A 16,364-nucleotide genomic window follows, 5' to 3' on the forward strand; every position below is an offset into this window, starting at 1 on the left:
TTAAGAAAAAACCCCATTATCTGATTCATTTAGCCCAACTCTCTCAGAATAACTAGGCTGATTATCTGGCTTCTCTCTTCATGACCTGGGTCACCTCTCCTGATCTCTTTGTGGTGTACTCCAGGGACGACACTGCCCCCCAATGGTCCATTACAGTAACTGCAGATTCTCAACACCAAAGGCATAGGATATTATTTTTATTTAACTAGGCAAGTCAGTTAAGAACAAATTTTTATTTACAATGACGGCCTACCAGGGAACAGTGGGTTAACTGCCTTGTTCAGGGGCAGAACGACAGATTTTTACCTTGTCAGCTCGGGGGATTCGATCCAGCAACCTTTCGGTTACTAGTCCAACACTCTAACCACTAGGCTACCTGCCTCCCCCCTCTAACCGCTAAGCTACCTGCCTCCCCCCTCTAACCGCTAGGCTACCTGCCTCCCCCCTCTAACCGCTAGGCTACCTGCCTCCCCCCTCTAACCGCTAGGCTACCTGCCTCCCCCCTCTAACCGCTAGGCTACCTGCCTCCCCCCTCTAACCGCTAGGCTACCTGCCTCCCCCCTCTAACCGCTAGGCTACCTGCCTCCCCCCTCTAACCGCTAGGCTACCTGCCTCCCCCCTCTAACCGCTAGGCTACCTGCCTCCCCCCTCTAACCGCTAGGCTACCTGCCTCCCCCCTCTAACCGCTAGGCTACCTGCCTCCCCCCTCTAACCGCTAGGCTACCTGCCTCCCCCCTCTAACCGCTAGGCTACCTGCCTCCCCCCTCTAACCGCTAGGCTACCTGCCTCCCCCCTCTAACCGCTAGGCTACCTGCCTCCCCCCTCTAACCGCTAGGCTACCTGCCTCCCCCCTCTAACCGCTAGGTTACCTGCCTCCCCCCTCTAACCACTAGACTACCTGCCTCCCCCCTCTAACCACTAGGCTACCTGCCGTCCCTCCACTCTAACCACTAGGCTACCTGCCGTCCCTCCACTCTAACCACTAGGCAACCTGCCGTCCCTCCACTCTAACCACTAGGCTACCTGCCGTCCCTCCACTCTAACCACTAGGCAACCTGCCGTCCCTCCACTCTAACCACTAGGCAACCTGCCGTCCCTCCACTCTAACCACTAGGCTACCTGCCGTCCCTCCACTCTAACCACTAGGCTACCTGCCGTCCCTCCCCTCTAACCACTAGGCTACCTGCCGCCCCTCCACTCTAACCACTAGGCTACCTGCCTCCCCCCTCTAACCACTAGGCTACCTGCCGTCCCTACACTCTAACCACTAGGCTACCTGCCATCCCTCCACTCTAACCACTAGGCTACCTGCCGTCCCTCCACTCTAACCACTAGGCTACCTGCCGTCCCTCCACTCTAACCACTAGGCTACCTGCCGTCCCTCCACTCTAACCACTAGGCTACCTGCCGTCCCTCCCCTCTAACCACTAGGCTACCTGCCGCCCCTCCACTCTAACCACTAGGCTACCTGCCTCCCCCCTCTAACCACTAGGCTACCTGCCGTCCCTACACTCTAACCACTAGGCTACCTGCCATCCCTCCACTCTAACCACTAGGCTACCTGCCGTCCCTCCACTCTAACCACTAGGCTACCTGCCGTCCCTCCACTCTAACCACTAGGCTACCTGCCGTCCCTCCACTCTAACCACTAGGCTACCTGCCGTCCCTCCCCTCTAACCACTAGGCTACCTGCCGCCCCTCCACTCTAACCACTAGGCTACCTGCCTCCCCTCCACTCTAACCACTAGGCTACCTGCCGTCCCTCCACTCTAACCACTAGACTACCTGCCGTCCCTCCACTCTAACCACTAGGCTACCTGCCGTCCCTCCCCTCTAACCACTAGACTACCTGCCGTCCCTCCACTCTAACCACTAGGCTACCTGCCTCCCCCCTCTAACCACTAGGCTACCTGCCGTCCCTCCACTCTAACCACTAGGTTACCTGCCTGCCCCCTCTAACCGCTAGGCTACCTGCCTCCCCCCTCTAACCGCTAGGCTACCTGCCTCCCCCCTCTAACCGCTAGGCTACCTGCCTCCCCCCTCTAACCGCTAGGTTACCTGCCTGCCGCCCCCACTGTTCTCTGAAGTGCATCCAATAACTTCATTAATAGGTAAATTGTATCAAAACCTTTATTTAACTGACTGAAACAGATGAATCCCTTAAGTATAAATAAAGAGAGGTTTTTGTTACAGAAAACTTCAGAATACCACAATTCTGTGATGAACAAATACGATCAGACACGGCAGCAAGATAACATTTGGTCACAACAACAACAACAAGTCATGTTTTTTCCCTCAATGAATTCAAAAGTCAAATTATTATTGTCAGGATTGATGAGTTGGCGTATCCCAGAATGATGCCTTGGTAGTCTACCTCTTCTGTATCTGTCTCTTCATAATCTGATCTAAGATCAGGTCTCCCTGCTTCACGTCCGTGTTGCCACAGCCAACCACCGGACAGCTGTGGGACGGAGAAAGGAATATTATGCTAATCAATCAATCTGATGTTTTACTGCAACAGTTGTTTTAAGTGTAAAACAAGGTAGAGAGGACGGAGAGACGACATCACATCCTGATTGACAAGGTGCTATAGCAACAGGGGTAAAACAAGGTGAGAAACAGAGAGATGACATCACATCCTGATTGACAAGGTGCTATAGCAACAGGGGTAAAACAAGGTGAGAGGACAGAGATGACATCACATCCTGAATGACAAGGTGCTATAGCAACAGGGGTAAAACAAGGTGAGAGGACAGAGAGATGACATCACATCCTGATTGACAAGGTGCTATAGCAACAGGGGTAAAACAAGGTGAGAGGACGGAGAGATGACATCACATCCTGATTGACAAGGTGCTATAGCAACAGGGGTAGGACGGAGAGACGACATCACATCCTGATTGACAAGGTGCTATAGCAACAGGGGTAGGACAGAGAGATGACATCACATCCTGATTGACAAGGTGCTATAGCAACAGGGGTAAAACAAGGTGAGAAACAGAGATATGACATCACATCCTGATTGACAAGGTGCTATAGCAACAGGGGCAGGACAGAGAGATGACATCACATCCTGATTGACAAGGTGCTATAGCAACAGGGGTAAAACAAGGTAGAGAGGACAGAGAGATGACATCACATCCTGATTGACAAGGTGCTATAGCAACAGGGGTAGGACAGAGAGATGACATCACATCCTGATTGACAAGGTGCTATAGCAACAGGGGTAAAACAAGGTGAGAGGACAGAGAGATGACATCACATCCTGATTGACAAGGTGCTATAGCAACAGGGGCAGGACAGAGAGACGACATCACATCCTGATTGACAAGGTGCTATAGCAACAGGGGCAGGACAGAGAGACGACATCACATCCTGATTGACAAGGTGCTATAGCAACAGGGGCAGGACAGAGAGACGACATCACATCCTGATTGACAAGGTGCTATAGCAACAGGGGCAGGACAGAGAGACGACATCACATCCTGAATGACAAGGTGCTATAGCAACAGGGGCAGGACAGACTCAAGACAACAGATGTAGTGTAAATGAAATGACTAAACCAGCCAATAGGAGCGTCACGTCTCACCGTAACTTCTTCTTCTGGTTTTGCCTGGCCTTGATCATCCCCATAATGGCGTCCCGGTCGTAGTGGTGGTTACACTTCTTGTTCTTCATTGGGTTCACCATCTCCACCTGCAGGGACACACAACAACATGGACAAAACCAGACTGGAACGCTTTATGGTCCTGTTGCCGGGCAGTTTAGTTTACAGTGGTAAAGAAATACCAAACATACTCATTATGAATTAGTGAAATGGGAAAAACACAAGACAACAACCACATTCAAGTGAAATGGAGGTTGTCAGATGACAAGTCAAGACCTACACAGTAACAACACTGACAGGAGGAGTAGAGATCAACCTGAGTGAGGGGACAGGTTACCTACTGACAGGAGGAGTAGAGACCAACCTGAGTGAGGGGACAGGTTACCTACTGACAGGAGGAGTAGAGACCAACCTGAGTGAGGGGACAGGTTACCTACTGACAGGAGGAGTAGAGATCAACCTGAGTGAGGGGACAGGTTACCTACTGACAGGAGGAGTAGAGACCAACCTGAGTGAGGGGACAGGTTACCTACTGACAGGAGGAGTAGAGACCAACCTGAGTGAGGGGACAGGTTACCTACTGACAGGAGGAGTAGAGATCAACCTGAGTGAGGGGACAGGTTACCTACTGACAGGAGGAGTAGAGACCAACCTGAGTGAGGGGACAGGTTACCTACTGACAGGAGGAGTAGAGACCAACCTGAGTGAGGGGACAGGTTACCTACTGACAGGAGGAGTAGAGACCAACCTGAGTGAGGGGACAGGTTACCTACTGACAGGAGGAGTAGAGATCAACCTGAGTGAGGGGACAGGTTACCTACCGACAGGAGGAGTAGAGACCAACCTGAGTGAGGGGACAGGTTACCTACCGACAGGAGGAGTAGAGACCAACCTGAATGAGGGGACAGGTTACCTACTGACAGGAGGAGTAGAGACCAACCTGAGTGAGGGGACAGGTTACCTACTGACAGGAGGAGTAGAGACCAACCTGAGTGAGGGGACAGGTTACCTACTGACAGGAGGAGTAGAGACCAACCTGAGTGAGGGGACAGGTTACCTACTGACAGGAGGAGTAGAGACCAACCTGAGTGAGGGGACAGGTTACCTACTGACAGGAGGAGTAGAGACCAACCTGAGTGAGGGGACAGGTTACCTACTGACAGGAGGAGTAGAGACCAACCTGAGTGAGGGGACAGGTTACCTACTGACAGGAGGAGGAGAGACCAACCTGAGTGAGGGGACAGGTTACCTACTGACAGGAGGAGGAGAGACCAACCTGAGTGAGGGGACAGGTTACCTACTGACAGGAGGAGTAGAGACCAACCTGAGTGAGGGGACAGGTTACCTACTGACAGGAGGAGTAGAGATCAACCTGAGTGAGGGGACAGGTTACCTACTGACAGGAGGAGTAGAGATCAACCTGAGTGAGGGGACAGGTTACCTACTGACAGGAGGAGTAGAGACCAACCTGAGTGAGGGGACAGGTTACCTACTGACAGGAGGAGTAGAGACCAACCTGAGTGAGGGGACAGGTTACCTACTGACAGGAGGAGTAGAGACCAACCTGAGTGAGGGGACAGGTTACCTACTGACAGGAGGAGTAGAGACCAACCTGAGTGAGGGGACAGGTTACCTACTGACAGGAGGAGTAGAGACCAACCTGAGTGAGGGGACAGGTTACCTACTGACAGGAGGAGGAGAGACCAACCTGAGTGAGGGGACAGGTTACCTACTGACAGGAGGAGTAGAGATCAACCTGAGTGAGGGGACAGGTTACCTACTGACAGGAGGAGTAGAGATCAACCTGAGTGAGGGGACAGGTTACCTACTGACAGGAGGAGTAGAGACCAACCTGAGTGAGGGGACAGGTTACCTACTGACAGGAGGAGTAGAGACCAACCTGAGTGAGGGGACAGGTTACCTACTGACAGGAGGAGTAGAGATCAACCTGAGTGAGGGGACAGGTTACCTACTGACAGGAGGAGTAGAGACCAACCTGAGTGAGGGGACAGGTTACCTACTGACAGGAGGAGAGAGACCAACCTGAGTGAGGGGACAGGTTACCTACTGACAGGAGGAGTAGAGATCAACCTGAGTGAGGGGACAGGTTACCTACTGACAGGAGGAGTAGAGACCAACCTGAGTGAGGGGACAGGTTACCTACTGACAGGAGGAGTAGAGACCAACCTGAGTGAGGGGACAGGTTACCTACTGACAGGAGGAGTAGAGACCAACCTGAGTGAGGGGACAGGTTACCTACTGACAGGAGGAGTAGAGACCAACCTGAGTGAGGGGACAGGTTACCTACTGACAGGAGGAGTAGAGACCAACCTGAGTGAGGGGACAGGTTACCTACTGACAGGAGGAGTAGAGACCAACCTGAGTGAGGGGACAGGTTACCTACTGACAGGAGGAGTAGAGACCAACCTGAGTGAGGGGACAGGTTACCTACTGACAGGAGGAGTAGAGATCAACCTGAGTGAGGGGACAGGTTACCTACTGACAGGAGGAGTAGAGACCAACCTGAGTGAGGGGACAGGTTACCTACCGACAGGAGGAGTAGAGACCAACCTGAGTGAGGGGACAGGTTACCTACTGACAGGAGGAGGAGAGACCAACCTGAGTGAGGGGACAGGTTACCTACTGACAGGAGGAGTAGAGACCAACCTGAGTGAGGGGACAGGTTACCTACTGACAGGAGGAGAGACCAACCTGAGTGAGGGGACAGGTTACCTACTGACAGGAGGAGTAGAGATCAACCTGAGTGAGGGGACAGGTTACCTACTGACAGGAGGAGTAGAGACCAACCTGAGTGAGGGGACAGGTTACCTACCGACAGGAGGAGTAGAGACCAACCTGAGTGAGGGGACAGGTTACCTACTGACAGGAGGAGTAGAGATCAACCTGAGTGAGGGGACAGGTTACCTACTGACAGGAGGAGTAGAGACCAACCTGAGTGAGGGGACAGGTTACCTACTGACAGGAGGAGGAGAGACCAACCTGAGTGAGGGGACAGGTTACCTACTGACAGGAGGAGTAGAGACCAACCTGAGTGAGGGGACAGGTTACCTACTGACAGGAGGAGTAGAGACCAACCTGAATGAGGGGACAGGTTACCTACTGACAGGAGGAGTAGAGACCAACCTGAGTGAGGGGACAGGTGAAGTTAACCTCACTCTGCGTCACAGCAATGTCCTCATCCAGCTCCTCCTCCATATTCTCTGCTGCGTCGGGGTTCACTGATGGAGACAGAACATACACACAAGACAGGTTTACCAGTCACCATGTGGGACATGCTGCTAGTCTCTAGTCTACATACAACTTGTGTGTGTGTGTGTGTGTGTGTGTGTGTGTGTGTGCCTCACCCGTTTTGAGTGCGTTTGTGACGTTCTCCTTAAAGCTGACCATCTTGCCGTGGTTCTGTATCTCTCCCTCAGACAGTCTGCTGTGTCTCTCAGTGAACTTGTCCTTCACCAGAGACTTCAGTCTGAACATGGCCTCGGGCTCCTGGTTCCTCACCTGGAGAACAGGAGACAGGTATCATCAGACAGGTGCTGCTGGGGGCAGCAGACAGGTGCTGCTGGGGGCAGCAGACAGGTGCTGCTGGGGGCAGCAGACAGGTGCTGCTGGGGGCAGCAGACAGGTGCTGCTGGGGGCAGCTGGGGGCAGCAGACAGGTGCTCTGGGGGCAGCAGACAGGTGCTCTGGGGGCAGCAGACAGGTGCTCTGGGGGCAGCTGGGGGCAGCAGACAGGTGCTCTGGGGGCAGCAGACAGGTGCTGCTGGGGGCAGCAGACAGGTGCTGCTGGGGGCAGCAGACAGGTGCTGCTGGGGGCAGCAGACAGGTGCTCTGGGGGCAGCAGACAGGTGCTGCTGGGGGCAGCAGACAGGTGCTCTGGGGGCAGCAGACAGGTGCTGCTGGGGGCAGCAGACAGGTGCTGCTGGGGGCAGCAGACAGGTGCTCTGGGGGCAGCAGACAGGTGCAGGGGGCAGACAGGTGAGTTAACCCTAACCTCCTGGTTCCTCAGCTGGTGGGCAGGAGCCAATCAGCATATAATCATCAAGCTGTTGATTAGTTGAATCAGGGTCATATTCATTAGTGCACAGCGTAGCAAAAAGCTTAGCAATGGAAATTAAAACTAAGAGTTTCACATTGGACATGATCAGTTAGTCCCTCCCTGTTTCAGACGGCTCTGATACGTTTGGTGCCAAAGGAATTCGACCTGGGTGTTATAGAGCTCCACCGTGGAGGTGTCATAATACCCAGAAAACCTAGCGTTCAAACAGGGAAATGGTTCCAATCGTTTTCCCACCATACATTTTTCCCCATAGGGAGTTTTAGAAACATTTAAAATAAGGGCTGTGTTTGGTGTAGGTTTACCCCGGCGTGACGTTTTGATAACCGTGTAAATCTCTCTAGGACAAGGTGACTTTTATCAATATATTTGGCTCTATTTAGTCTCAGATTTGAAAATGCTAATTAGCATCAAAGTAGACATGCAAAACTACAAATCCCAGCATGCTCCTGCACGGCATCTCTAGCTGACACCTTTGCTAACAGGTATTATGCAATGACATTTTTTAAAGAAATGTAACAAATGTATTTATTACTACATTGTTCTATGGGCTTGTCTGGTTTAGTATAATAACACCATTACAGGACTAGTTAGATGTCTGGTTTAGTTTAATAACACCATTACAGGACTAGTTAGATGTCTGGTTTAGTTTAATAACACCATTACAGGACTAGTTAGATGTCTGGTTTAGTATAATAACACCATTACAGGACTAGTTAGATGTCTGGTTTAGTTTAATAACACCATTACAGGACTAGTTAGATGTCTGGTTTAGTTTAATAACACCATTACAGGACTAGTTAGATGTCTGGTTTAGTTTAATAACACCATTACAGGACTAGTTAGATGTCTGGTTTAGTTTAATAACACCATTACAGGACTAGTTAGATGTCTGGTTTAGTTTAATAACACCATTACAGGACTAGTTAGATGTCTGGTTTAGTTTAATAACACCATTACAGGACTAGTTAGATGTCTGGTTTAGTTTAATAACACCATTACAGGACTAGTTAGATGTCTGGTTTAGTTTAATAACACCATTACAGGACTAGTTAGATGTCTGGTTTAGTTTAATAACACCATTACAGGACTAGTATCACTGGAAAGTGACATTCTGAGTGATAACGTAGAGGATTTGATGTACTTATCCAACAGCTACAGTAGACTACACACTGATCTCCAAAACGACATCTCCAGAATCCATCCGATGGGAGAAATCGGTCACGATGAAGGACAACTTCGACCTCTGCAGTGACACAGTTCACCACCTCACCTCCGCAGTGACACAGTTCACCACCTCATCTCCGCAGTGACAGTTCACCACCTCACCTCCGCAGTGACACAGTTCACCACCTCACCTCCGCAGTGACACAGTTCACCACCTCATCTCCGCAGTGACACAGTTCACCACCTCACCTCCGCAGTGACACAGTTCACCACCTCACCTCCGCAGTGACACAGTTCACCACCTCACCTCCGCAGTGACACAGTTCACCACCTCACCTCCGCAGTGACACAGTTCACCACCTCACCTCCGCAGTGACACAGTTCACCACCTCACCTCCGCAGTGACACAGTTCACCACCTCACCTCCGCAGTGACACAGTTCACCACCTCACCTCCGCAGTGACACAGTTCACCACCTCACCTCCGCAGTGACACAGTTCACCACCTCACCTCCGCAGTGACACAGTTCACCACCTCACCTCCGCAGTGACACAGTTCACCACCTCACCTCCGCAGTGACACAGTTCACCACCTCACCTCCGCAGTGACACAGTTCACCACCTCACCTCCGCAGTGACACAGTTCACCACCTCACCTCCGCAGTGACACAGTTCACCACCTCACCTCCGCAGTGACACAGTTCACCACCTCATCTCCGCAGTGACACAGTTCACCACCTCACCTCCGCAGTGACACAGTTCACCACCTCACCTCCGCAGTGACACAGTTCACCACCTCACCTCCGCAGTGACACAGTTCACCACCTCACCTCCGCAGTGACACAGTTCACCACCTCACCTCCGCAGTGACACAGTTCACCACCTCACCTCCGCAGTGACACAGTTCACCACCTCACCTCCGCAGTGACACAGTTCACCACCTCACCTCCGCAGTGACACAGTTCACCACCTCACCTCCGCAGTGACACAGTTCACCACCTCACCTCCGCAGTGACACAGTTCACCACCTCACCTCCGCAGTGACACAGTTCACCACCTCACCTCCGCAGTGACACAGTTCACCACCTCACCTCCGCAGTGACACAGTTCACCACCTCACCTCCGCAGTGACACAGTTCACCACCTCACCTCCGCAGTGACACAGTTCACCACCTCACCTCCGCAGTGACACAGTTCACCACCTCACCTCCGCAGTGACACAGTTCACCACCTCACCTCCGCAGTGACACAGTTCACCACCTCATCTCCGCAGTGACACAGTTCACCACCTCACCTCCGCAGTGACACAGTTCACCACATCGACGAAGCAGTTGATCTCCTGGTCCAGTTTGGCACACTCCAGCATCATCAACTCCAGCTTCTTCAGGACTGCATCATTCTCACTTCCTGGAACAATAATAATAATAATACAAAATAATTCATATCTTGTATACTGTTGGTTATGGGGACACAAGCTTCCAAATGATGGAATGCCATAGCTCTCCGTCTTCTCTGTTCTTTGTAGAAATTAGAAAACCCCAAACTGGAATGCTATACTCACAACTCAATTATTGTTAAAGTACTTGAACTGGACAATTGTATGGGAGATGGACAGCTGTGTACCCAGGGATGAAAATTAAGGTATCCCGCTGGCTAGTGCTTTTCAGACCGAGCTAGTAGAAAATGCATCCAACTAGCCCGCTGGCTAGTGCTTTTCAGACCGAGCTAGTAGAAAATGCATCCAACTAGCCCGCTGGCTAGTGCTTTTCAGACCGAGCTAGTAGAAAATGCATCCAACTAGCCCGCTGGCTAGTGCTTTTCAGACCGAGCTAGTAGAAAATGCATCCAACTAGCCCGCTGGCTAGTGCTTTTCAGACCGAGCTAGTAGAAAATGCATCCAACTAGCCCGCTGGCTAGTGCTTTTCAGACCGAGCTAGTAGAAAATGCATCCAACTAGCCCGCTGGCTAGTGCTTTTCAGACCGAGCTAGTAGAAAATGCATCCAACTAGCCCACTGGCTAGTGCTTTTCAGACCGAGCTAGTAGAAAATGCATCCAACTAGGCCGCTGGCTAGTGCTTTTCAGACCGAGCTAGTAGAAAATGCATCCAACTAGGCCAATGGCTAGTGCTTTTCAGACCGAGCAAGTAGAAAATGCATACAACTAGGCTGCTGGCTAGTGCTTTTCAGACCGAGCTAGTAGAAAATGCATCCAACTAGCCCGCTGGCTAGTGCTTTTCAGACCGAGCTAGTAGAAAATGCATCCAACTAGCCCGCTGGCTAGTGCTTTTCAGACCGAGCTAGTAGAACATGCATCCAACTAGCCCGCTGGCTAGTGCTTTTCAGACCGAGCTAGTAGAACATGCATCCAACTAGCCCGCTGGCTAGTGCTTTTCAGACCGAGCTAGTAGAAAATATGTCCAACTAGCCCGCTGGCTAGTGCTTTTCAGACCGAGCTTGTAGAAAATGTGTCCAACTAGCCCGCTGGCTAGCGAGATTTAATATTTTCAAATACCACATGACACAGATTTTTGACCTGGATTAGTAAAAATATCAATATACTTGCACGGCTGACCAGTTCCCAAAATCCTGAAGTTACATCCTTGTGTGTACCGTTCCACTTCCTAGTTACATCCTTGTGTGTACCGTTCCACTTCCTAGTTACATCCTTGTGTGTACCGTTCCACTTCCTAGTTACATCCTTGTGTGTACCGTTCCACTTCCTAGTTACATCCTTGTGTGTACCGTTCCACTTCCTAGTTACATCCTTGTGTGTACCGTTCCACTTCCTAGTTACATCCTTGTGTGTACCGTTCCACTTCCTAGTTACATCCTTGTGTGTACCGTTCCACTTCCTAGTTACGTCAGTCAGTCTCAGCCAGCCAGCCAGCCAGTCCCATTGACTATATATACAAAGAGCCTGTCCAGTGAGAAGGATTCGACAAAGATATTATCAGCACAGTAAAGTGTCTCTCTGATAGAGATGTGCTATTAACTTACCTGCTGTTTCTGCCACGTCCAGAGCAACGTCTGTCACAATGTCCATCCCTGTTCCAATATCTGTCTGGCATGTTTTCAGACTAGACAGTGTGGAGTGGACTGTACTCAAGGACATGTTGACATCTAAAACATGAAAGTATCTGAAACAAGACATGCAAGTTGTTATAATATTAGGGCCCTGTGTTTTTGGTTAATCGTGTTTTGTCACATGACATGGGTTTTAACCTTTTATTTAAAAGATTTTTCATCAAACGGCCTTCTTTCTTTTCATGTCAGATGGTCCAACAACATCCTCAGATAACTGCTTTCATTTTTGTTCTAATTCAAATTCCTAGAAAAGGCTTGAAATAAAAAAATGTTAAATTCCAGGTCATGTGACATGATTAACCAAAACACAGGGACCTAGTTATAATGAATCAACATGATTAACCAAAACACAGGGACCTAGTTATAATGGATCAACATGATTAACCAAAACACAGGGACCTAGTTATAATGAATCAACATGATTAACCAAAACACAGGGACCTAGTTATAATGAATCAACCAAAACACAGGGTCCTGGTTATAATGAATCAACCAAAACACAGGGACCTAGTTATAATGGATCAACATGATTAACCAAAACACAGGGACCTAGTTATAATGAATCAACATGATTAACCAAAACACAGGGACCTAGTTATAATGAATCAACCAAAACACAGGGTCCTGGTTATAATGAATCAACCAAAACACAGGGACCTAGTTATAATGAATCAACATGATTAACCAAAACACAGGGACCTAGTTATAATGGATCAACATGATTAACCAAAACACAGGGACCTAGTTATAATGAATCAACATGATTAACCAAAACACAGGGACCTAGTTATAATGAATTAACCAAAACACAGGGTCCTAGTTATAATGAATCAACATGATTAACCAAAACACAGGGAACTAGTTATAATGGATCAACATGATTAACCAAAACACAGGGTCCTAGTTATAATGAATTAACCAAAACACAGGGACCTAGTTATAATGAATCAACATGATTAACCAAAACACAGGGACCTAGTTATAATGAATTAACCAAAACACAGGGTCCTAGTTATAATGAATCAACATGATTAACCAAAACACAGGGACCTAGTTATAATGAATCAACCAAAACACAGGGTCCTAGTTATAATGAATCAACATGATTAACCAAAACACAGGGACCTAGTTATAATGAATCAACATGATTAACCAAAACACAGGGACCTAGTTATAATGGATCAACCAAAACACAGGGACCTAGTTATAATGAATCAACCAAAACACAGGGACCTAGTTATAATGAATCAACATGATTAACCAAAACACAGGGTCCTAGTTATAATGAATCAACATGATTAACCAAAACACAGGGACCTAGTTATAATGAATCAACATGATTAACCAAAACACAGGGTCCTAGTTATAATGAATCAACATGATTAACCAAAACACAGGGACCTAGTTATAATGAATCAACCAAAACACAGGGACCTGGTTATAATGAATCAACATGATTAACCAAAACACAGGGACCTGGTTATAATGAATCAACATGATTAACCAAAACACAGGGACCTAGTTATAATGAATCAACCAAAACACAGGGACCTGGTTATAATGAATCAACATGATTAACCAAAACACAGGGACCTAGTTATAATGGATCAACCAAAACACAGGGACCTAGTTATAATGAATCAACATGATTAACCAAAACACAGGGTCCTAATTATAATGGATCAAGCCACCCTCGGTATATTGGAGCAGATGCCAGGATGTCAAACCCTAACCCCAGGAGAACTGGTGTGCAGGTTTTTGTTCCAGCCCTGCTCAAAAAACACCTGATTCAGTTGCTCATCGAGACCTTGATTAGTTGAGTTAACGTTAGAGCAAGGTTGTAATAATAACCTGCATACGGTCACAAAACAAGTTATCTGTAGCTACCTTCAAGTTGAATCCACGTATCACCAACAAGTGCACTGACTAGCTATGTATGTTGATATCTGGCTAGCCGGCTAACGTTACGTTAAAATCACTAACTATGGCTAAGCAAGCATGCCAATAAATAGCTTGCTAACCTCACGACTTTCCCCACTGGGATGGGATAAACTAGTTGTAGAAGTGTTCTTTAATGTGTTGGTGCCTAAATAAGAGAAAACGCTAAACAACTTTAGCTACCTACAGTAGCTGCATAAAATTACCGGGAAAAAGTTTGTTGTTGCTACCTTTTCCGGTTTCTCTTGAGGCGGGCTGACCTTCTTCTTCTTCGACGGGGTTTAACGGCGGTTGGCATCTAATGTTAATGGTGCATTACCGCCACCAGCTGGACGGGGTACTGAATAACAAACAAACAGACAAAAACGTTTCAGGAAAGCGGGGAAAACGATATCATACAAAATAAAAAACGTCAACTAAAAAAAACATATATATTTATTAATTATACTTATTCAATCACAGTCCACTCCAAAATACTTCCCTGGACAGGCTCAGGGGCCTGTGATGGGCTACATTAACCGATGTGATCTAATCTCAAGGCCATCCTTCCAATTCTCAACTCATAATGTGTCATTAAGATGAGGAATATAACTTCTAGAAATTGTATATCTATACATAATGTGTAATTAAGATGAGGAATATGACTTCTAGAAATGGTATATCTATACATAATGTATCATTAAGATGAGGGATATAACTTCTAGAAATGGTATATCTATACATAATGAGGAATATAACTTCTAGAAATTGTATATCTATACATAATGTGTAATTAAGATGAGGAATATGACTTCTAGAAATTGTATATCTATACATAATGTATCATTAAGATGAGGGATATAACTTCTTGAAATGGTATATCTATACATAATGATGAGGAATATAACTTCTAGAAATTGTATATCTATACATAATGTATCATTACGATGAGGAATATAACTTCTAGAAATCGTATATCTATACATAATGTATCGTTAAAATGAGGAATATAACTTCTAGAAATGGTATATCTATACATAATGTGTCGTTACTGTTGCATTCGATTTTTTATTATTATATATTTATTTATTTATTTAACCTTTATTTAACTAGGCAAGTCAGTTACGAACAAATTCTTATTTACAATGACGGCCTACCGGGGAACAGTGGGTTAACTGCCTTGTTCAGGGGCAGAACGACAGATTTTTACCTTGTTGCTGGATCGAATCCCCGAGCTGACCTTTCGGTTACTGGCCCAACGCTCTAACCACTAGGTTACCTGCCACCCCAGAATGTATCTAAATATAACATACATTTTGCTGTGATGTGGCTGGCAATGGATTGATTTAAAGAAAGAGAGCGCAAACTCCATACATGATGCACATTCTAAAATGATTCATAACAATAAAGAGCAATATTCATCAATGTTGCTGGAATTAAGGGGTGCAGTGATATCCAGAAAGTGTCAGGCAAGCCCTCCCACTCTTTCTCTACACACCGCTGCACCATGGTTAGCAATCAGCCATGTCACAGAATGTGTAGCAGCAGGTTCATTGCTATCAGCCTGGACTTAGTGTAAGCTCTCTGTCGGAGGAGAGAGAGAAGCAGAGAGAGAGAGAGAAGCAGAGAGAGAGAGAGAGAAGCAGAGAGAGAGAAGCAGAGAGTGAGAGAGAAGCAGAGAGAGAGAGACAGAAGCAGAGAGAGAGAGAGAGAAGCAGAGAGAGAGAGAAGCAGAGAGAGAGAGAGAGAGAGAACCTTGACAAAGTACAGGCTCAGTGAGCACAGCCTTGCCATTGAGAAGGGTAGACACAGGAAAACCTGGCTCCCTGTAGACAGACCAATCAACCTGCACATGTCCTCTACTGTATGCTTATTGTTATTGTTGAATGTATGGTTATTTTAACCCTTGGTTACTGTTGTTACTGTTGTCCCGTTGACAATTTTGATTCTCATTTTTGATTCTCACATTGCTACGTCATGCCAATAAAGCAAATTGAGAGAGAGAGAGAGAGAGAGAGAGAGAGAGAGAGAGAGGGAGGATGGGAGCATGTGAGAGGAGAGCAAGAAAGGACGGGAGCATGAGATGAGAGAGAGGATGGGAGCATGATAGGCAGAGAGGATGGGAGCATGAGAGAGGATGGGAGCATGAGAGAGGATGGGAGCATGAGAGAGGATGGGAGCATGAGAGAGGCAGAGAGAGGATAGGAGCATGAGAGGAGAGAGAGAGGATGGGAGCATGAGAGAGGATGGGAGCATGAGAGGCAGAGAGAGGATGGGAGCATGAGAGAGGATGGGAGCATGAGAGGCAGAGAGAGGATGGGAGCATGAGAGAGGATGGGAGCATGAGAGGCAGAGAGAGGATGGGAGCATGAGAGAGGATGGGAGCATGAGAGTCAGAGTGAGGATGGGAGCATGAGAGGCAGAGAGAGGATGGGAGCATGAGAGAGGATGGGAGCATGAGAGGCAGAGAGAGCATGAGAGGCAGAGAGAGGATGGGAGCATGAGAGGCAGAGAGA

The 16,364-nt window shown here is 48.0% G+C and overlaps 1 protein-coding gene across 5 annotated transcripts; it reads right to left on the reverse strand.

Moving 5' to 3' along the window:
• Window positions 1-2,112: 2,112 nt before the first annotated feature.
• nse2 (E3 SUMO-protein ligase NSE2) lies at window positions 2,113-14,121 on the reverse strand. 5 transcript variants are annotated; one of them, XM_082958502.1, is made up of 8 exons: window positions 13,819-14,093; window positions 12,070-12,185; window positions 11,845-11,984; window positions 10,137-10,254; window positions 6,973-7,121; window positions 6,752-6,846; window positions 3,590-3,696; window positions 2,113-2,461 (listed from the first exon to the last, which is right to left on the reverse strand). In XM_082958502.1, exons 2-8 carry the CDS (start codon window positions 12,090-12,092, stop codon window positions 2,371-2,373), a joined length of 723 nt encoding a protein of 240 aa, XP_082814628.1. In that variant the 5' UTR covers window positions 12,093-12,185; window positions 13,819-14,093; the 3' UTR covers window positions 2,113-2,370.
• Between the last annotated feature and the right edge of the window lie 2,243 nt (window positions 14,122-16,364).

The sequence above is a fragment of the Salmo salar genome, chromosome 02, assembly GCF_965601325.2.
Source record: "Salmo salar chromosome 02, fSalSal1, whole genome shotgun sequence".
In the NCBI taxonomy this organism is placed as follows: Eukaryota; Metazoa; Chordata; class Actinopteri; order Salmoniformes; family Salmonidae; genus Salmo; species Salmo salar.

Excerpts from the sequence above, each read along its gene's own strand:
- nse2 (XM_082958502.1), bottom strand. The coding sequence starts at position 12,092 with ATGAAAAATCTTTTAAATAAAAG. Across the intron at positions 7,122-10,136 it reads TGTGTCACTGCGGAGGTGAG|GAACCAGGAGCCCGAGGCCA; the intron begins GTGGTGAACTGT and ends TCTCCAGGTGAG. Across the intron at positions 2,462-3,589 it reads AACCAGAAGAAGAAGTTACG|CTGTCCGGTGGTTGGCTGTG; the intron begins GTGAGACGTGAC and ends TCCGTCCCACAG.